This window comes from Pseudophryne corroboree, chromosome 2, assembly GCF_028390025.1.
Source record: "Pseudophryne corroboree isolate aPseCor3 chromosome 2, aPseCor3.hap2, whole genome shotgun sequence".
Lineage (NCBI taxonomy): Eukaryota > Metazoa > Chordata > Amphibia > Anura > Myobatrachidae > Pseudophryne > Pseudophryne corroboree.
In genome coordinates this window covers 444,986,317-445,007,886 of record NC_086445.1, presented here as the reverse complement: position 1 = coordinate 445,007,886, position 21,570 = coordinate 444,986,317, and the positions used below count along the sequence as shown (strand labels likewise).

Genomic DNA, 21,570 nt, shown 5'->3' with positions numbered 1-21,570 from the left:
GGAATATTCCGTATTTCGGATATTTGGATATGGGATACTCAACCTGTACTTTATATCTATCCCTGTCTTTTTCCTCTGCCCTGGAAAAGACCAGGTGTTTTCATGGGTAATCTTTATACAATTTCACTGCAGCATACTTTTACTGCTAAAAGCTGTCACATACTATATCAGGCTACCACACCCTTGTTTGTATACAATTTGTGTGTGGGTGACTCCTTTTTATTACAGCTATGTCTGCCAAAGGTAAAAGTCGCAAACAGCCTGACACCCCAGTATTGCAGTCGTGTAGCTTGTGCTATGCAGGATGGGCTCTGTGTAAACTATGAAGCTCCTGGCCAGGCCACATCCCCAGCACCTACTCAAGAACCCCCATGGGCTTCTTTTACTCAGTTACTGGGTACCTTACTGGATTGCTTAACACCCCCTATGTCCCCCCCGCCCCCTATATTGCTGCGCCCCCCCCCCCCCCCCCCCTGCAAGCGGTGGGACAGTGTGAAGAGGGTGGCTAGAGGGTAGGAGCGCAGTCTTAACCGCGCTCCTGGAAGGCTCAGCGGTACTGCGGTGCGGCGCTGGGAGGGGCGCCCTGGGCCAGCTCTGGACCCTACACTGACCACTACAAGCCTGTCTGGGGCTGTGAATCCAGGCCAGCACAAATCCTCCAGCCAGTATAATCTGTCAAAGAGCGGGAAGACAGAGCCATTGAAGGGGCGGAGCTTCTCCTCAGAGCGGACCCAGCAGCGTTCAGCGCCATTTTTCCTGTCTGCACTCACTACCAAGTGGATCCAGGTCCCTCCAGAGCAATCTCCAGCTATCTGTACTGTACCAGGGGGTGGCTGCATAAAGGCTGTGTCACCTATTAAGGGACACGGCGCTGGTTGGGGACTCCCTATACCTCTAATAGCGCTGTGTGTGGGTTGACTCCAATCTCTGTGTCTCTTTGCCATTCTTGGGGGGGAAACTCTGTCTACATAATACCCTGTGTGTTTGGGGGGGGTGTGACAACATGTCTAGGGACACTGTTTCATTTGCTGCAGAGGATTTGTCTTCCCAGGAAGACTCCATTCTATGTAATCAGGATTGCACTGTTTTAGCACAGATCCCAGCTAGAGAACCAGAATGGTTAGTCTCTCTGAGGGGGACTATTTCTCAGATTTCTGATACAGTTGCTAGGACTGAGCATGCTACGCAGTTCCTCCAGTCCTCTATGGTGGTATGGTCTGATACTGCCTCCTTCTCACAAATGTGCACTTGCAATTATGCAGGATGACACGGATACCGACTCAGACGGTGACGGGGATGTGTTGAGGGGGTCAGCATCACTTGCCAAGGGGGTGCAGTTGATGATTGAGGCTGTTAGGGATGTTGTACACATTTCGGACACAGCTCCGGAACAGGTGGAGGAGGCCTTCTTTACAGATAATAAGAAGCCCTCCCTCACCTTCCCGGCATCCAAAGAATTAAATGCTATCTTTGAAAAGGCATGGGAAACTTCGGAAAAGAAATTCCAGATTCCCAAGAGAGTCTTGGTGGCTTTTCCCTTCCCAGAGGAAGATAGGAAGAGATGGGCGTCCCCACCGATAGTCGACGCCTCTGTCTCCAGGCTGTCCAAACAGGTGGTGTTACCGGTCCCGGGATCTACTGCGCTAGAGGACCCGGAAGATCGCAAGGTGGATGCTACGCTGAAATCCATTTACGCGGCTTCAGGGGCTATATTGCAGCCTACTATAGCCTTTGCTTGGATTGCTAAAGCTATGACCAGGTGGTCAATCACTCTGTAGGAGGAATCGACTACGCTGGATAAAGGTGACGTTGATTTATTTTTACGTAATATTCAGGATTCTGCAGTGTTCCTGGTGGACTTCATGAAGGACCTGGGTTTCATGTCTGCGGGGATCTCCTACATGTCCGTCTTGGCTCGCAGAGGTCTCTGGCTGCGCACCTTTGCCTCCCAGGATGCTTCCTTTGGACGCCGGATTCTCACATCCGTTAGTGCGCGTCCCCTCCATTGAGGAACTGCTTTAGAATTAGCTACAGGAGTAATTCCAGGGGACTGGAAAAGAGCAAACGTAGTCCCACTGCACAAAAGTGGAAGCAAGGAAGAGGCAAACAACTACAGACCAGTGAGTCTTACATCAGTAGTAGGGAAATTGATGGAAACACTCTTAAAAGAAAGAGTTGTAGATTATCTCAAATCCGGCAATTTACTGGATCCCAAACAGCATGGATTCACTGGGGGGAGATCATGTCAAACAAATCTTATTTACTTTTTTGATTGTGTGACTAAAGTGATGGATAAAGGTGGAGCCATGGATATAGCTTATCTAGACTTTAGTAAGGCTTTTGACACAGTTCCACATCGCAGACTGCTAAATAAACTTGAAAGTTTGGGATTGGATATTAGGATTATTGAATGGATAAGATCTTGGTTGAAGGATAGAAAACAGAGAGTTGTGGTAAATGGAGTGCATTCACAGGAGGGAAATGTTACCAGTGGAGTACCCCAGGGATCTATACTTGGACCAGTGCTTTTTAATATCTTTATTGGTGACATTGCAAATGGCATTAAAGGGAAAGTATGCCTTTTTGCAGATGACACAAAGGTATGCAACAGGGTAGACACACCAGGTGGGGTAAAACAAATGATTGAGGATCTAGGTAGACTAGAGGAATGGTCAAGAGTCTGGCAATTACAGTTTAATGCCAAAAAATGCAAAATCATGCACTTGGGTCTCAAAAATCCTAAAGCTAAATACAGTATTAATGGCACTATACTGGGAACTACTGAGGAGGAAAGGGATCTAGGAGTCACTATTTCAGATGACTTAAAGGCAGGTAAGCAATGTAACAAGGCAATGAGGAAGGCTAGTCAGATGCTTGGCTGCATTGGGAGAGGAATCAGCAGCAGAAAGAAGTAATAATGCCACTGTATAGGTCATTGGTACGGCCTCATCTAGAATACTGTATTCAGTTCTGGAGGCCATATCTTCAAAAGGATATTAATACATTAGAAACTGTACAAAGGAGGGCAACTAAAATGGTGCATGGCCTACATCACAAAACATACCCAGAAAGACTAAGAAATCTCAATATGTATAGTTTGGAGCAGAGAAGGGAAAGGGGGGACATGATAGAAACTTTCAAATATATCAAGGGTTTTAACAAAGTCCAGGAGGGAAACATTCTCCAAATGAAGAGAAGCAATAGGACACGAGGCCATGCACTGAGACTGGAGGGGGGGAGGTTCAGGGGAAATTTGCGGGAAAATTATTTCATAGAAAGGGTAGTGGACAAGTGGAATAGCCTCCCATCAGAGGTGGTAGAGGCTAAGACAGTAGAGCAATTTAAACATGCATGGGATAGACATAAGGATATCCTTACAAAGAAATAAGGATCAAATAAGGTTAGAGATAAAAATAATATAAAAAAAAAAAAAAAAGGGCAGACTAGATGGGCCAAGTGGTTCTTATCTGCCGACAAATTCTATGTTTCTATGTTTCTATAGAACATCCCCAATGTTTCCCTGTGAAAACCTGTGTACCCTGCTGCAGAAAAGGAGTGTTATGGTGAACTTACTATTGTTAACACTCTTTCTGTGAAGTGCAAAGGGTTCCACAGGACGCCCACCCTGACGCACCTAGCGTCTTGCCTGCTTTCTGCATTGGACTGGTTAACAAAACTGAGCTCTCAGTGCCTGGAGGCGGGGTTATAGATTTGGCCCTATGCATCCTGGGACAGCTAAAGCTTTGCCTGATGGTACCTCTGGATCCAGATCCACTCTACACCCCGAAGTTTTCCTGTGGAACCCTGTGTACTTCGCAGAAAGAGTGTTAACAATAGTAAGTCCACCATAGCACTATTATTTTTATATATATATATATATATATATATATATATATATATATATATATATCTACATATCGTAGATCATGTGTAGTTGACAAATAAAAGTCTTTGCACTTTATTTCACTTAATTCAAGACTCTGAGTGCCGCCCATTTCTGTTCCTGTATATCTATAGATATATAGATATATCTATAGATATATAGATATATCTATAGAGATATATCTATCTTTTTTTATTTTATTTTTTTTCCTTTGTGGGTCACATACTTATCTCTATATCTCTACAAAAGCGGCTATTGCCCAGTTCTGGAAGCAAGATATACCCCCTCCATTTGCTTTGTTTACTGTATGTCAAAAAAGTAAACCTAGCTGATGAGGGGTAAGGGCAATTTAATGTCTCTGGCAGCAAGTCTGTTTGACAGAGAGTCTCTGTGCAACTGCTTATCTCTGAATTTCTGTGGTTTATTGAAGGTAAAAGGGAGATCCCATATATCTTCCCCATTTTTTTTTTCCGCAGCTCCTCTTTTCTCAGCTACTGTGCTTCTAATGTTGTTCAATATTATTGTGATACTGTATTGTATGTGCTGTTCTGAGATATTCTTACTCTGTTTATTTCTCAGGGTGAAGTTGTTGATTGCGCAAAAAGAGAAACAACTGGCAGATTTGAGTCATTGTAAAGAAGACCGGTAAGTCAAGCTGCCTGTTTTCATCTCCTTGTAAAACACTGATGTATCCTCATACATCTAGCCACAATACAACGGACAGCATGAGCTGCCTGGCATGAGTTCCATACCATTAGATCACGTAATTTTGTCCACACCAACTCTCCCGATAAACCCACAAATCTCTGCATTTTGCAACGAGGGGGAGGAACCTAATGACATGGTCCCTGGTCCTGCTCCCATCTACAACCTGAATCTGCTGCCGCATGTGTGACATACAGATGTGTCCTTATACATTCAGCCTCAATAAGCCATGCAAAGCGAGATTCCTGGCGTGAGTGAGTCACCAGGTCCCGTGCAAGTCTACTAAGGTTAGTCGTCTTTTTTTTGTTGTTGCTGAAATTGCATCTTAGTGTCAATGCAATGCGGCTAGGACGTATATAGAGTATGTATATGGAGTAGAACAGAACTTGTATTGGAAAAACCTGCGGCTGCTGCATTGTAGCACTTTGTATGCAGATTCAGAGACTCAATCACACACAGATATACAAGTGTCATATATCACATTAAACAGCACAGTTTCCATGAGGACCAAGGTTGGGAATGCCTGGTCCAAGCAGCAATGGTTAGATGTCAGCTCTCATTTCTTGAAGAAATTGGTAACTTTATGGCATGGCACCAATTTAAAACCCCTTTTATGGATAAGTTGGGTTATGTCCTAAAGGACACTGTCAGTAGGGGATGAATAAAAGGACTATGCTTGCAGATCTACGAAAAGGCAAGACATAACTACAGTGTGTTAATGGCCTTGTCTTTTGCTGTGACATAAACGCATTGTATCTTTACTAGTAAATGACAGCACACTGAGGCTGGAAATGTGAGTTTTGAATGAAACTGTCAGGTTAACATTGGGCCTGATTCAGATGCGGTTGGAGGTGCTATCACTGCTACTTACATAGAAGCAGTGGCAATGGACTCATGGTATGCAGCAGGAGGTGGCTGATATAAGTGGACTTAATCTTGAATGCATTAGTTATCCCTGCTGCGTCTTAGGATGCTGTATTGGATCACCTGCGACACCATTGGCAGGCTGCCTGGCCCATGGGGTCGCACAAGCTGTCCACTACAGTTACCACAAAAAGGCCAGGAAATGTCCGTGCTCCAATGGAGATCCTGGTTATGTCACTTTCCCCAAAACTGAACAGACATGCCTCTGTTTTGGGAAATGGTGGCCACCACCAAACGACAGCAGACTGTCTATCACTGATAGCCTACAGCCGTTGTGCATCCAACGTGCGCAGGACCGTACTGCACATGCAAAAATCAGTGCTTTGCGTTATGTGCCGTACTTCCAACCTCACCTGAATCGGGACCATTGTGCCAGCAAGTAGTTCTTTCTGAAGAGAAAAATATATCCCATGTTTGAAACGTTACCATGCAGAAGTATCCTTTATACACTATTGCCTCTGTTGCCAAACAGCCCTTCTCCGCACAAAAGGCCCCATACGACGTGCACTTAGCGTCTTTTTCTTGAATATGTGATATGACTATACCATTTCATGGGACTACACGGATTTGATATGACCCTTTTTCATCTGTGTGCGACAAAGTCTGAATCTGTATATGAAGTTCTGCAGGCTGCTTATTCTCACACAATGTTGTGTTTCATCTGCAACTTTGTACATATTTAAAACTAATTCCCGTGCAAATAAGGTAACAATCTGGTACAGATTGAGTGGTATTTTGCTGCGTCTGCGGTGCGGATTAGATGCAAATTTAAAGAAGTCGTCGCTATGCTGCACCATTTTGATGTGACTCCCTAGAGCCAGGTGTCTCATGTCGTATTGAGGCTAGGTAATTAAAATAAAGGTTACTGCTATGGCGTTCTAATACTCTGCTACCCAATCTTAGATACAGGGTTCACACCACATTTTTACTAAAAGTATGAAAACAAATATTTCTCTATCGTCCTAGTGGATGCTGGGGTTCCTGAAAGGACCATGGGGAATAGCGGCTCCGCAGGAGACAGGGCACAAAAAGTAAAGCTTTTTCCGATCAGGTGGTGTGCACTGGCTCCTCCCCCTATGACCCTCCTCCAGACTCCAGTTAGATTTTTGTGCCCGGCCGAGAAGGGTGCAATCTAGGTGGCTCTCCTAAAGAGCTGCTTAGAGAAAGTTTAGCTAGGTTTTTTATTTTACAGTGATTCCTGCTGGCAACAGGATCACTGCAGCGAGGGACTGAGGGGAGAAGGAGTCAACTCACCTGCGTGCAGGATGGATTGGTTTCTTGGCTACTGGACATCAAGCTCCAGAGGGACGATCACAGGTACAGCCTGGATGGTCACCGGAGCCACGCCGCCGGCCCCCTTGCAGATGCTGAAATCAGAAGAGGTCCAGAATCGGCGGCTGAAGACTCCTGCAGTCTTCTAAAGGTAGCGCACAGCACTGCAGCTGTGCGCCATTTTCCTCTCAGCACACTTCACACGGCAGTCACTGAGGGTGCAGGGCGCTGGGAGGGGGGCGCCCTGGGAGGCAAATGAGTACCTATAAAGGCTAAAAATACCTCACATATAGCCCTAGAGGCTATATGGAGATATTTAACCCCTGCCTAATTTTTCTAAATAGCGGGAGACGAGCCCGCCGGAAAAGGGGCGGGGCCTATCTCCTCAGCACACGGCGCCATTTCCTCTCACAGCTCCGCTGGTCAGGACGGCTCCCAAGTCTCTCCCCTGCACTGCACTACAGAAACAGGGTAAAACAGAGAGGGGGGGGCACATTTATGGCGATATTTTGATATAACAAAGCAGCTATAAGGGAGCACTTATTATAAGGCTATCCCTGATATATATATAGCGCTTTTGGTGTGTGCTGGCAAACTCTCCCTCTGTCTCCCCAAAGGGCTAGTGGGTCCTGTCTTCGTTAGGAGCATTCCCTGTGTGTCTGCTGTGTGTCGGTACGTGTGTGTCGACATGTATGAGGACGATATTGGTGTGGAGGCGGAGCAATTGCCAAATATGAGGATGTCACCCCCTAGGGAGTCGACACCAGAATGGATGCCTTTATTTATGGAACTACGGGATAGTGTCAACACGCTAAAGCAGTCGTTTGACGACATGAGACGGCCGGACAATCAATTAGTGCCTGTCCAGGCGACTCAAACACCGTCAGGGGCTGTGAAACGCCCTTTGCCTCAGTCGGTCGACACAGACCCAGACACAGGCGATGACTCCAGTGGTGACGGTGACGAATCAACCGTATTTTCCAGTAGGGCCACACGTTATATGATTTTGGCAATGAAGGAGGCGTTACATTTAGCTGATACTACAGGTACCACTAAACAGGGTATTATGTGGGGTATGAAAAAACTACCTATAGTTTTTCCTGAATCAGAAGAACTAAATGACGTGTGTAATGAAGCGTGGGTTGCCCCTGATAAAAAGCTGATAATTTCAAAGAAATTATTGGCATTATACCCTTTCCCGCCAGAGGTTAGGGAGCGCTGGGAAACACCTCCTAGGGTGGACAAGGCGCTAACACGCTTATCTAAACAAGTGGCGTTACCCTCTCCTGAGACGGCCGCACTTAAAGATCCATCAGATAGGAGGATGGAAAATATCCAAAAAAGTATATACACACATGCAGGTGTTATACTACGACCAGCTGTAGCGACTGCCTGGATGGGCAGTGCGGGGGTAGTTTGGTCAGAATCCCTGATTGAAAATATTGATACCCTGGACAGGGACAATATTTTACTGTCGTTAGAACAAATAAAGGATGCATTTCTTTATATGCGTGATGCACAGAGGGATATATGCACACTGGCATCACGGGTAAGTGCTATGTCCATTTCGGCCAGAAGAGCTTTATGGACGCGACAGTGGACAGGCGATGCGGATTCAAAACGGCATATGGAAGTTTTGCCGTATAAAGGGGAGGAGTTATTTGGAGTCGGTCTATCAGATTTGGTGGCCACGGCTACAGCCGGGAAATCCACCTTTCTACCTCAAGTCACTCCCCAACAGAAAAAGGCACCGACTTTTCAACCGCAGCCCTTTCGTTCCTTTAAAAATAAGAGAGCAAAGGGCTATTCATATCTGCCACGAGGCAAAGGTCGAGGGAAGAGACAGCAACACGCAGCTCCTTCCCAGGATCAGAAGCCCTCCCCGGCTTCTACAAAAGCCTCAGCATGACGCTGGGGCTTCTCAAGCGGACTCGGGGACGGTGGGGGGTCGTCTCAAAAATTACAGCGCGCAGTGGGCTCACTCGCAAGTAGATCCCTGGATCCTGCAGATAATATCTCAGGGATACAGGTTGGAATTAGAGACAGATCCACCTCGCCGTTTCCTGAAGTCTGCTTTACCAACGTCCCCCTCCGAAAGGGAGACGGTTTTGGAAGCCATTCACAAGCTGTACTCTCAGCAGGTGATAGTCAAGGTACCTCTTCTGCAACAAGGGAAGGGGTATTATTCCACTCTTTTTGTGGTACCGAAGCCGGATGGCTCGGTAAGGCCTATTCTAAATCTGAAGTCCTTGAACCTGTACATAAAGAAGTTCAAGTTCAAAATGGAGTCACTCAGAGCAGTGATAGCGAACCTGGAAGAGGGGGACTTTATGGTATCCTTGGACATCAAGGATGCGTATCTCCACGTTCCAATTTACCCCTCACACCAGGGGTACCTCAGGTTCGTTGTACAAAACTGTCACTATCAGTTTCAGACGCTGCCGTTCGGATTGTCCACGGCACCTCGGATCTTTACAAAGGTAATGGCCGAGATGATGATTCTTCTTCGAAGAAAAGGCGTATTAATTATCCCATACTTGGACGATCTCCTAATAAGGGCGAGGTCCAGAGAACAGCTAGAGATGGGATTAGCACTGTCTCAAGAAGTGCTAAAACAGCACGGGTGGATTCTGAATATTCCAAAATCCCAGTTAATGCCGACAACTCGTCTGCTGTTCCTAGGGATGATTCTGGACACGGTTCAGAAAAAGGTTTTTCTCCCGGAGGAAAAAGCCAAGGAGTTATCAGAGCTTGTCAGGAACCTCCTAAAACCAGGAAAGGTGTCTGTACATCAATGCACAAGAGTCCTGGGAAAAATGGTGGCTTCTTACGAAGCAATTCCATTCGGCAGATTCCACGCGAGAATTTTCCAAAGGGATCTGTTGAACAAATGGTCAGGGTCGCATCTTCAGATGCACCTGCGGATAACCCTGTCTCCAAGGACAAGAGTGTCTCTTCTGTGGTGGTTGCAGAGTGCTCATCTATTGGAGGGCCGCAGATTCGGCATACAGGATTGGATCCTGGTGACCACGGACGCCAGCCTGAGAGGCTGGGGAGCAGTCACACAAGGAAGAAACTTCCAGGGAGTATGGACGAGCCTGGAAACGTCTCTTCACATAAACATTCTGGAACTAAGAGCAATATACAATGCTCTAAGCCAGGCAGAACCTCTGCTTCAGGGAAAACCGGTGTTGATCCAGTCGGACAACATCACGGCAGTCGCCCATGTGAACAGACAGGGCGGCACAAGAAGCAGGAGTGCAATGGCAGAAGCTGCAAGGATTCTTCGCTGGGCAGAGAATCATGTGATAGCACTGTCAGCAGTGTTCATCCCGGGAGTGGACAACTGGGAAGCAGACTTCCTCAGCAGACACGATCTTCACCCGGGAGAGTGGGGACTTCATCCAGAAGTCTTCCACATGCTGGTAACCCGTTGGGAAAGACCAAGGGTGGACATGATGGCGTCTCGCCTCAACAAAAAACTGGACAGGTATTGCGCCAGGTCAAGAGATCCGCAGGCAATAGCTGTGGACGCGCTGGTAACGCCTTGGGTGTACCAGTCGGTGTATGTGTTTCCTCCTCTGCCTCTCATACCAAAAGTATTGAGAATTATACGGCAAAGAGGCGTAAGAACGATACTAGTGGTTCCGGATTGGCCAAGAAGGACTTGGTACCCGGAACTTCAAGAGATGATCACGGAAGATCCGTGGCCTCTACCTCTAAGGAGGGACTTGCTTCAGCAGGGTCCCTGTCTGTTTCAAGACTTACCGCGGCTGCGTTTGACGGCATGGCGGTTGAACGCCGGATCCTAAAGGAAAAAGGCATGCCGGAAGAAGTCATTCCTACTTTGATTAAAGCAAGGAAGGAAGTAACCGTGCAACATTATCACCGAATTTGGCGAAAATATGTTGCGTGGTGCGAAGATCGGAGTGCTCCGACGGAGGAATTTCAATTGGGTCGATTCCTACATTTCCTGCAATCAGGATTGTCAATGGGTCTCAAATTGGGATCTATTAAGGTTCAAATTTCGGCCCTGTCGATTTTCTTTCAAAAAGAATTGGCTTCAGTCCCTGAAGTCCAGACCTTTGTTAAGGGAGTGCTGCATATACAGCCTCCTGTGGTGCCTCCAGTGGCACCGTGGGATCTCAATGTGGTTTTGGATTTCCTAAAATCTCATTGGTTTGAACCACTAAAAAAGGTGGATTTGAAATATCTCACATGGAAAGTGACCATGCTTCTAGCCCTGGCTTCTGCCAGGAGAGTGTCAGAATTGGCAGCTTTATCTTACAAAAGCCCATATCTGATTTTCCATTCGGACAGGGCAGAACTGCGGACTCGTCCGCATTTTCTCCCTAAGGTGGTGTCAGCATTTCATCTGAACCAGCCTATTGTAGTGCCTGCGGCTACAAGTGACTTGGAGGACTCCAAGTTACTGGACGTTGTCAGAGCATTAAAAATATATATTGCAAGGACAGCTGGAGTCAGAAAATCTGACTCGTTGTTTATATTGTATGCACCCAACAAGATGGGTGCTCCGGCGTCTAAGCAGACGATTGCTCGTTGGATCTGTAGCACAATCCAACTTGCACATTCTGTGGCAGGCCTGCCACAGCCTAAATCTGTAAAGGCCCACTCCACAAGGAAGGTGGGCTCATCTTGGGCGGCTGCCCGAGGGGTCTCGGCATTACAACTTTGCCGAGCAGCTACGTGGTCAGGGGAGAACACGTTTGTAAAATTTTACAAATTTGATACTCTGGCTAAGGAGGACCTGGAGTTCTCTCATTCGGTGCTGCAGAGTCATCCGCACTCTCCCGCCCGTTTGGGAGCTTTGGTATAATCCCCATGGTCCTTTCAGGAACCCCAGCATCCACTAGGACGATAGAGAAAATAAGATTTTACTTACCGATAAATCTATTTCTCGGAGTCCGTAGTGGATGCTGGGCGCCCATCCCAAGTGCGGATTATCTGCATAAATTGTACATAGTTATTGTTAACTAATTCGGGTTATTGTTGAAGGAAGCCATCTTTCAGAGGCTCCGCTGTTATCATACTGTTAACTGGGTTTAGATCACAAGTTGTACGGTGTGATTGGTGTGGCTGGTATGAGTCTTACCCGGGATTCAAAATCCTCCCTTATTGTGTACGCTCGTCCGGGCACAGTACCTAACTGGAGTCTGGAGGAGGGTCATAGGGGGAGGAGCCAGTGCACACCACCTGATCGGAAAAAGCTTTACTTTTTGTGCCCTGTCTCCTGCGGAGCCGCTATTCCCCATGGTCCTTTCAGGAACCCCAGCATCCACTACGGACTCCGAGAAATAGATTTATCGGTAAGTAAAATCTTATTATCCAAAATTGCTGGCGCTGAACAAGTCCAATATTTCTGAATCAATGAGGGAAAGTCTTTCTTTTTCATCCACTAGGGGTCACTGGAGTACTCTTGGGATATGGACGGTGCGTTAGCAGAGATAGACACATTTAAATATTGAAATGTGTAACCCCCCTCCTCCATATTCCCCAGATGCCTCAGTGTTTTTCGTGTCTTCCACAGGGATGACACGTTCCTGAAGTCTCCAAGACTGTGTTTTTAATTTTTAGATTTAATTTTTATTTTTACATTTTATTTTTCTTCCACAGTCCCTTCCCAGCTTACTAAGAAGCGTGGGTCCGAGAATGTGTGCGCTGCTATAGCAGCAATGCTTGTCTGCACTTATAAGAGAAGTTCCGCCATAGACCTTATCAGCAATTGCTGACTCAGCCATGGTTGCAGGAGCAGGACGGAGCTTGCAGAGAAGCCTTGTCATTGCCTCCAGGCCCTGCAGGTGCGGTGAGTAAGGAGCGGGCGGTCAGATCACGCTGCCGCCGCTCAGTGTGTGTGTGTGTGTGTGTGTGTAATTTCACTAATGCGGGGGGTTACACCTCTCCCCAGAACTGCTGCTGTAAATGTATATCTGCCGCTGTTCTGTGTGGACATATGGGTGGGGAGGTTATGGGGCTGCGGCTGCACACTCTCCCCATATCTACACAGAACAATACAGAAGTCTGTAATACAGCCAGGCACTGATATGCTCTCCCGCTCCGTTACTGAGATACGCGGTGGTCAGCTCCCGCTCCGCTTAGTGTGCATAAACGCAGCCTGCCGGAGCCCCGGCACGCTCCGCTTAGTGTGCATAAACGCAGCCTGCCGGAGCCCCGGCACACGGTGATGGGCCCTGCACACGTTGAGCGCCAGCCACAGTGCCATGCATATATACCTGCTACCGCCACAGCAAACAGTCACTCTCCCCTCTCTCAACTGATAGCAGGGAAGCCGCGGTTATCACTGCTCTAGGAGGTAGATTACTTCCTCTCTGGCACGTCCCTTGCTGTGTGCTCTAATCCAGCACCGGAATTTTGGTGCTGGTCCTACAAAACATGGCCACTGGATGGGGCAGGGGTGTTAGTAGGAATTTCAGTGAAGGTGCACTCAGTATATACACACTGCAGTTGTTCTTTGCTGAATCGTGCGCCCGTTGTTTTCTCTGTATTACTGCCTGTGTGCATGTTGAAAGCTAATGCAAGATCTAAGAAGCAGCTTGTCTGTGTTAACTGTGAGAGTGTTCCACTTGTACAGTGTGTATTGCACATACTAATCCAAATACGGACCTCTGCCCTAATTCTCTTTTGGCAATGGGGGCAGTTGTGATGGCTGATATGAAATCAGAGTTGGCCGCAACACAAATACCATCAGGCGGCTGCCTAGGTGGTGTTCAAGGTTAATGCCGTCTGAGCAGCCAAAGTGGGCTCAGGATATTTCTAGAACTTTGCAGGGTTTACAAAACCATGCCTAGTTTAATTCCTAGGAGTCAGTGTTTGTCTCATAATTTAAGGTTTCCTCTAAGTCACATTTTCACAATTCAATGCCAGACCTAATATCTCAGGTTAAGGAAGATGATTTGGGCCAGGAGTCACATAGTGACATTACTGATAGCCCGAGCATTAATTATCTCAACAGTATGCCAGGTGCTGGGTTTTACTAAGACAGTGGAGCCTCTGTACGTGACGTTTTATTTGCTAACAGACAAAGGGCGACTGTGTGTGTTTCCTCGTTCAGATTCTCTTAATAAACAATTGACTGAAACATGATAAACAGTAACATAGTAACATAGTATCTAAGGTTGAAAAAAGACAATTGTCCATCGAGTTCAACCTAACTCCCAACTGCAACAACGCTTAAACATCCGTCGGAACATAAGCTACAGGACATGCTAAAGTCCATGTATACAGCAACAAAAGTGTTGCTTAGCCCAGCTTTGGTTGGAGTCTGGGTTCGCAAGGCTTTAGTTGCATAGGCAAAACAGCTCAAGTTAGGTCTTTCCTCGGATCAGCTTGTACTTCTTACCGATCATATTTGCAAATCAACTGAGTATTTAAGTACGGCATCTATGGATGTCGGACAAGTTAACGAAGTTCAGCTTCGATAATTGCCGCCCGATAGGCGCTTTGGTTGCGTTATTGGGAAGATAAGGCTAATAGGCCCTACACACTGGCCGATTTTCTGAAAGATATGAACGATCTCGTTCATAAATGAACGAGAACTCGTTCATATCTTTCAGTGTGGAGACTCCAGCGATGAACGATGCGCGGCCCCGCGCTCGTTCATCGCTGGTCTCCCGTCGGCTGTGCATGCAGGCCAATATGGACGATCTCGTCCATATTTGCCTGCACTTCAATGCAGCCGCGTGACGGGGGGAGTGAAGAAACTTCACTCCCCCCGTCACTGCCCCCCCGCCGCCGGGTCGCTCGTCGGCCGTCGGGCACCTCGGCGGCGCATCGGGAAATGTGTAGGGCCCATTAGTCACAACGAGGAATAGAGGCGTTGCCTCATACTGGCGATATGTTATTTGGCCCTGAATTGGACCAATGGATTTATCAGGTTACGAGGGGGGGGGGGGGGGGACGTCTGATCTACCGTTGCCCGCACCAGTTACTAAAATGAATTACGCTGTACCAACGTTCAAATCTGTTAAGGCCTCAGTCCTTGCAAGGCCGTGCCCGAGGAATAAACGTACCCACAGATGGGTGGAGCCGCTATTTAAAGTTTAGAGGTTACAAAATAGATGGTTTTTCAAGACAGGTCTGTCTGTGTCAGCAGACAAGAAAACAGTTCTGCAGACCGCTATTCAGTCTTTTGTGAATTAATCAGGTACCAATACATCTACAAGGTCAAGGTGTTTTATTCCAAACTTATTGTAGTACCAAAGCCGGACAGCCTGATATTGAACCCAAAAGGGCTCGATCAGTACGTCACTTATTACAGATTCAAGATAGAATGCCTGCGGTCAGTGATTGCAGGTTTAGACCCACGAGAATTCATGTTTTCGCTGGATCTCAAAAATGCAGACTTAAGCATTCCTATTTGGGCACAGCATCGGGCATACTTAAGGTTTCAAGTATAACAAGCCCATTAGCCATTTCAGACACTAGCGTTTGGTCTGTCATAAGTGCCTTTGTTATTCACAAAAGGGAGGTCTCTGAGGATTGCTTATCTCATGTCTATGGGAGTGATCGTAGTTTCGTACTTAAACGACCTACTCGTCAAGGCTTCGTCTTAACAAATATTCCTTCAAAATGCTTCACACATATCAAGCTTGGTCCCGTCTCAACGAATTCAGATTCTGGGAATGATTCAGAATACGGTGGATCAACTAATTTACCTGCCAGAGGAAAATGCACACAGTATGCATCATCTCCTACAGTTGGTGTTCAAACCACAGACACTCGCTCCAATTCCTCTTTCCACATAAATAACCAATCGTAGTTCCTGTTGCTTAGAAAGTTCAGGAACTTCCGCTACTTTGATTGTGGTTTGTGCGCTTCGCATTGTGGTGGGCCGAACATCAACAGTCAGTAAAGTAGATAAATTGTTTGTTCTCTATAATGCAGTCTGGCCAGCTTCCAGACAGAGGTTGGCTAAATCGATTAGGCTGACTATTCGTCAGTCTTAATTTCATACTAGTTTACACCCGTCTGCATCTATTTCAGCACATTCCACGCATTCTGTGGGAACGTCATGGGTAGCAGGTTGTGCGTTTTTCACGATATAACTTTGCCGTGCGGTCACATGGTTGTCAGTGCACACGTTGGTGCGCTTTTACAAGTTTAATACTTTGGCAGCATCTAGCTTTGGCCGTCTACTGTTACAGGTGCCAATCAGCTCTCCCGCCCGGGTGTGGTATTGAAAGTAGACAGTAACTAGGTCGACAATGTCTAGGTCGACCACTATTGGTCGACAGGGTGTCTAGGTCGACAGGGTCTTTAGGTCGGCATGTTCTAGGTCGACATGAGTTTTTAATGTTATTTTGGTGTCGTTTTCTTCGTAGAGTGACCGGGAACCCAATTAGTGCATCGCGTCCCCTCGCATGGTGCCTTCGCTTCGCTCGGCACAGATTACCGTTCCTATCGTAGTCCACGTAAGTATGAAAAGGTTCAAAAAAAGAAAACAATTGTGAAAAACTCATGTCAACCTTTTGACCTGTCGACCTAGAACATGTCGACCTAAAGACCCTGTCGACCTAGTTACTGTCGACCAATAGTTGCCGACCTAGACATTGTCGACCTAGTTACTGTCGACTTTCAATCCGGATCCCCTCCCGCCCAAGGGGGAAACTTTGGTATGTCCCAAGAGTACTCCAGTGACCCCTCGTGGATGAAAAAGAAAATAGGATTTTGGTACTTGCCAGATAAATCTTTTTCTTTGAATCCATAGGGGGCACTGTACGCCCACCCAGAGCAGTTTCACCTGTATTGTGGTAGGTTCCGTTTATGGTTTTAGTACACATTATCACCTGCTTGTCTAAAGGTTAAGGTGATTATCGGTTCTCGTTTCAACTTTTTGGTTGTCCGTTCTATTATAATGTTATATGTAATTCTCCATTGTTCATCCTCTCTTTCGCTCCGGTTTGTCTCAGCACAAAAAACACTGAGGCATATGGGGAATATGGAGGAGGAGGGTTACACATTTAAATATTTAAATGTGTCTATCTCTGCTAATGCACCGTCCATATCCCAAGAGTACTCCAGTGACCCATATGGATTCAAAGAAAAGGATTTATCTGGTAAGTACCAAAATCCTATTTTTAGCAGTCACACCTTTCACATTTCTTTAAGTCCCCTGTCCCGGATGACGTGTCAAAATAAAAAAAATAAAAAATAAAAAGTGTTATGGTAGACTTACCTTGATTAACTCTTTTTATCCAGGTCCATAGGGGGAAGACAATGGGGGTTGTAGTGGTGGTAAAGGACCGGGAACCAAATGGTTAAGGTATCCCAAGATGCTCTGGTCCTTCCCCCTTATACCACGCCTCCATGCTCAGGCAGCTTAGTTTTGTCAACAAGCCCAAGAATGAGTAGGATAGGCGAAAAGGAAGACATGGTACACACAAGAACATACACTCACAGATCAGAGAAAAGAATCGGTGACTAAGAGAAGAAACCCATAGAAGCCAGGTGTGTCGAGGTGGGCGCCTTGTGGACCCTATGGACCTCTAAGAAAAAGTTAAACAAGGGGAGTCTACCATAACTCTCTTTTCTTCTTCAGGTTCCATTGGGCTCCACAGGGAAGACCTTGGGGTTGTCCCAAAGCAGTTGTTCAAGGGAGGGGATGCTTCTGAGACGATAAGAGAATCCAGCATCCAAAGGAATTATCCTAGGAAGTGAATGTATCAAAGGCATAGAACCTGAGAAAGGTGAGGACAGAGAACCACATGGCAGCCTTGCACAGTTGTTCTTCAGACTCGCCACGGCTTGCTGCCTATGAAGGACCCAAAGAACGAGTAGAATAAGCAGATACTGTAGCTACCAGAGGAAGGTCAGCCTGCATGTACGCTTGTGAAATGGTCATGTAAAGCCATCTACCCAACGTCTTTATGTTAGCAGATCAGCCCCGCTTGTGGAAACAGTAAAGGACAAAGAGGGAATCAGATTTCCAGATGGAACTTGTACGAGCCACGTAGATCCTGATAGCACGGACCACATACAAGGAGGTCTCCCCCATCAAGATGTTCGATGAGAGGAAGGCCGGAACCACAATGGTCCTCGTTAATGTGGAAACGGGACACTGACTTGGGAAGGTAACTAGGTGTAGTTTTCAGGACAGCCGTCCCGATGAAAGGTCAGAAAAGGAGAGCGACAGGAGAGTGCCCTTAAATCCGACAACTCTTGGGCAGATGCAATAACCAGGAGAGACAGATTCTTTGTAGTCAGCCACTTGAGATCCACTAAATCCATGGGTTCAAACTGATGTTCCTGAAGTGCTTGGAGAAACACAGACAACACTGTGCAACTGGGGGGGACGAAGGGAGGCTAAATATGGAGAACACCTTGGAGAAAGGGGCAAACATCCGGCAGTGGAGCAATTCTGCGCTGGAACCAGACTGACAGAGCAGAGATGTGCACTTTCAGAGATGCCAGGCGAAGTCTGAGATTCAATCCCGCTTGGAGAAAGGCCAGGATCCTGGAAACTATAAACACCAGGGGGTCATAGTGTTTTGCAGCACACCAATGGAAGTATGTATACTACACCTTGTAATAGATATGGGAGGAGGCCAGCTTTTGTGCTGCAGCATGGTCTGAATGGCAGAGCGCGAGAAGCCCTAGGACCTTTAGATGGATGACTCAAGAGCCACGCTGTCAAGACAGAGGGGCTAGTTACTGATGTAAACAAGACTCTGGTTGCTGATTAAGTGGAAAGGGTGCATCGATGGAGAGCAGAGAACCAATGACGTCTGGGCTGTGCCGGAGATAACGAGGACAGTGCCACCTTCTTGCTTGGATTTCCGAAGAACCTGTGGTAGCAGGAGACTGGAAGAAACCCGTACGGCAGACTGAAGTGCCATTGTACCGTCAGGGCATCCATGAAGGCTGCCTTGGGATCGATGGTCTTGGACTCGTACACAGGAACCATGTAGTTGTGATGGGAGGCCATGAGGGCCACATCCAGTTGGCCCCACTTATGCAACAGGAGCTGGAAGACCTCTAGGTGTAGGGACCACTCGCCGGCATTGAAGTCCGCCTCCCAGTTGAGTATTCCTGGGATGAAGACTGTTGAGATGGCGATCAGCCCATAGGAGAATGTGCACTACCTCCTTCATCACCAACATGGGTGCCGCTTTGATGGTTGAGATAGGCCTCTACAGTGGAGTTGTCGGACTGAATCTGGACCGGTCTGTCCTGGAGCAGATACTGGGCTAGAGTGAGAGTCCTTTATACCGCTCGAAGTTCCAGAACATTGACAGCTTTCCGCAGGAGTCCACCGATCTTGAAAAGAGTGCCGTCCGGTCACTGTGCCCCATCCGCGGAGACTGGCATCCGTGGTGAGAAGGACCCAATCTGTGCCCCATCCGCGGAGACTGGCACCCCTGGTTGAGATGGTCTGGGACAGTCCATCTCCGGGGAGAGAACCATCATCTGTAATTTGATCAGACGGGTTGTGCCTGTTCTACCGGGAGAGGATCAGGTGTTGCGGGGGTCTGGAATGGAACTGTGCGTAAACACCATGTCGAACGTGGAGACCATGGACCTCAAAACTTGCATGGCCGAATGGATGGACACCCAACAACTGTGCAGCAATCTGTCGATGCGGTGCGGCAGTGCTGAAACCTTGACTGCAGGTAGGAAGAGTCTCTGGACTTGAGAATTGAGGATTGCTCCCAGATGCAGCATTTGTTGAGAAGGCGTGAGGGATGACTTTTTCCAATTGATAAGCCAACCATGTTGCTGTAGGAAGGCAATAGTCAGTTGGAGATTGTGTTGGAGAATCTCTGTAGATTGTGCTAGAAGGAGCAGGTCGTCCAGGTAACTGAGAAGTCTGATCCCTTGACAACGTAACTCGGCCATCATGACCACCATGATTTTGGTTAAGACCTGGGGTGCATTAGGCCAAAGGGCAGTGCCCGAAATTTGGTAATGTTGTTGAAGGATAACAAACTGCAGGAATCGTTGATGAGAGGGTGCTATAGTGAAGTGCAGATAGGCACCAGGAAATCCCCAGGCTCTATAGCCAGGACAATAGAGCGAAGGATTTCCATACGAAACTTGGGTATCCTGACAAACCTGTTGAGAGATTTGAGATTGAGGCTAGGGCGGTGAGACCCATTGGACTGCTGAAGCAGAAAGAGTGGGGTAGAAACCGGTCCACTGTTGTGACCAAGGAACTGGTACTATCACTCCTGACAGCAGGAGAGAATGAATAACCCCTTGGAGGGCTGCAGCCATGCCGGAGTCCGGAAGGGGGGCCAGTACAGAAGAATTGTTGGGGGGGGGGGTGGCCTCTTGAATGAGTCAGCGTACCTGAAGGAGACTACTTCTCGCACCTAGGTGTCCATAGGGGTGAGGTGCTAACTGAAGAAGTCAGCCTCCCTCCCTGGTGTGCCACTCTGTTAGACAGAGGGCTTGTATTCAGACTTGGGAGAGGGACATCTTGTAGGTTGGTAATCTTGGGTTTGCACTTTGCAGGGGAGGGATAGCTTGGTAATCTTGGGTTTGGTAATCTTCGAGGAAGTCTCCTGTCTAGGGAAGGACTGACCTTTTTGCTTTACCTTTTGTGGGCGAAAGGTGGAGGAACAAGCCCACTGTGCTGAAGCAGAGGGTAGGAAAATAAAGAGAATATCTCCTATGAAGGCTAAGAACTACAAGGCTTTCTTGGAGTCCATGTCTGCTTTTCACGAGCGGAGTCAGAGGATGCGGCGGGCAAGTACAGAGATAGCAGATGCCTTGGAAACCAGAAGACCGACGTCCAAAGCCGCTTCCCCTAGGTAAGAAGTGGCCTCCCTAATATCAGCGATGTGAGACAGTGTCTCCTTTAAAGAATCCAAGGAGAGGCCCTCCTCTAAAGCATCAGCCCATTGTTCAATGGCCTTGATAACGGCCACGGTAGGTCTAATTATAAGCTTCAATCCGCCTATCTGTAGTCTTCTCTAGGGAAGAAGCAGACTGGATAGGGAGGGCGAAGGATGTAACTAAGCATGCTACATGGGAATCCACCAGTGGGGGAGTCTCCCATTTGGTACAGTCTGTTGCTGGAACTGGATAAAAAGAAGTGAGCCTCTTAGGGATCAGAAACTTTTTACTAGGATTATTTCCGCCTGCATGTCTGGGTTCCATAAGATAGACTGAGGAAATTCATCCTTGACTACCTTTTTGTCGTTGCTCAATAGCTGAGAATGTTTAAATTCAGGAGTAAGTTCTTCCTCCTCAATTTGAAGAATACATTTCACAGTTTTTACCAAGACCTATACATACATGGGGCACTGCCGTCTTTCCCCCACCTGGAAGGGGACTCGGAGGCGACATCAGCATCCTCTTCCTCGCTGGAAACGGTCTGGGTCAGTATGCGTAGATTCCCTGCAACATTTGTGGAAAGCTGTGTAGGTTTGTGCCAAGCTTTGTGCTGAGGTAGAAAGCACATCCACCCAGGAAGGGGATGGAGCTAGGAGAGACAGATCCTGAGGCATCGGTATAAGAGGATGCACTTGCAGAGGAAAACCCATAGAGGGTGCAGCCACAGGAGTGGGTAGACGGTCAGCTATCAGACCCAATAAATGTGTGACAGAATCCGAAGGGGGTTCTTGTGCAGGAGCTGATGGTGCTGGATGAAGAGATACATAACAAGAGGTACAGAACACGACTTACATCAAGTTAGTAAAGGTGCCTCAGCCTCCTTACGCCCCTTGCCTTTGCTAGACATAGCTGCAAGGGAGTTGTGACTAACGTCAGTAACTCAGAGTAATGAAGCTTGAGGAGCCCTTAAA

The 21,570-nt window shown here is 47.3% G+C and overlaps 1 protein-coding gene across 1 annotated transcript in view; it reads left to right on the top strand.

Annotated features, from left to right (window-relative positions):
- NUP88 (nucleoporin 88) overlaps positions 1-21,570 on the top strand; it is a 176,048-nt gene that overhangs the window by 131,766 nt on the left and 22,712 nt on the right. Inside the window, exon 13 of the mRNA XM_063953674.1 lies at positions 4,463-4,528. Coding sequence (XP_063809744.1) covers positions 4,463-4,528 — 66 coding nt within the window. The remainder of the gene's footprint in view (positions 1-4,462; positions 4,529-21,570) is intronic.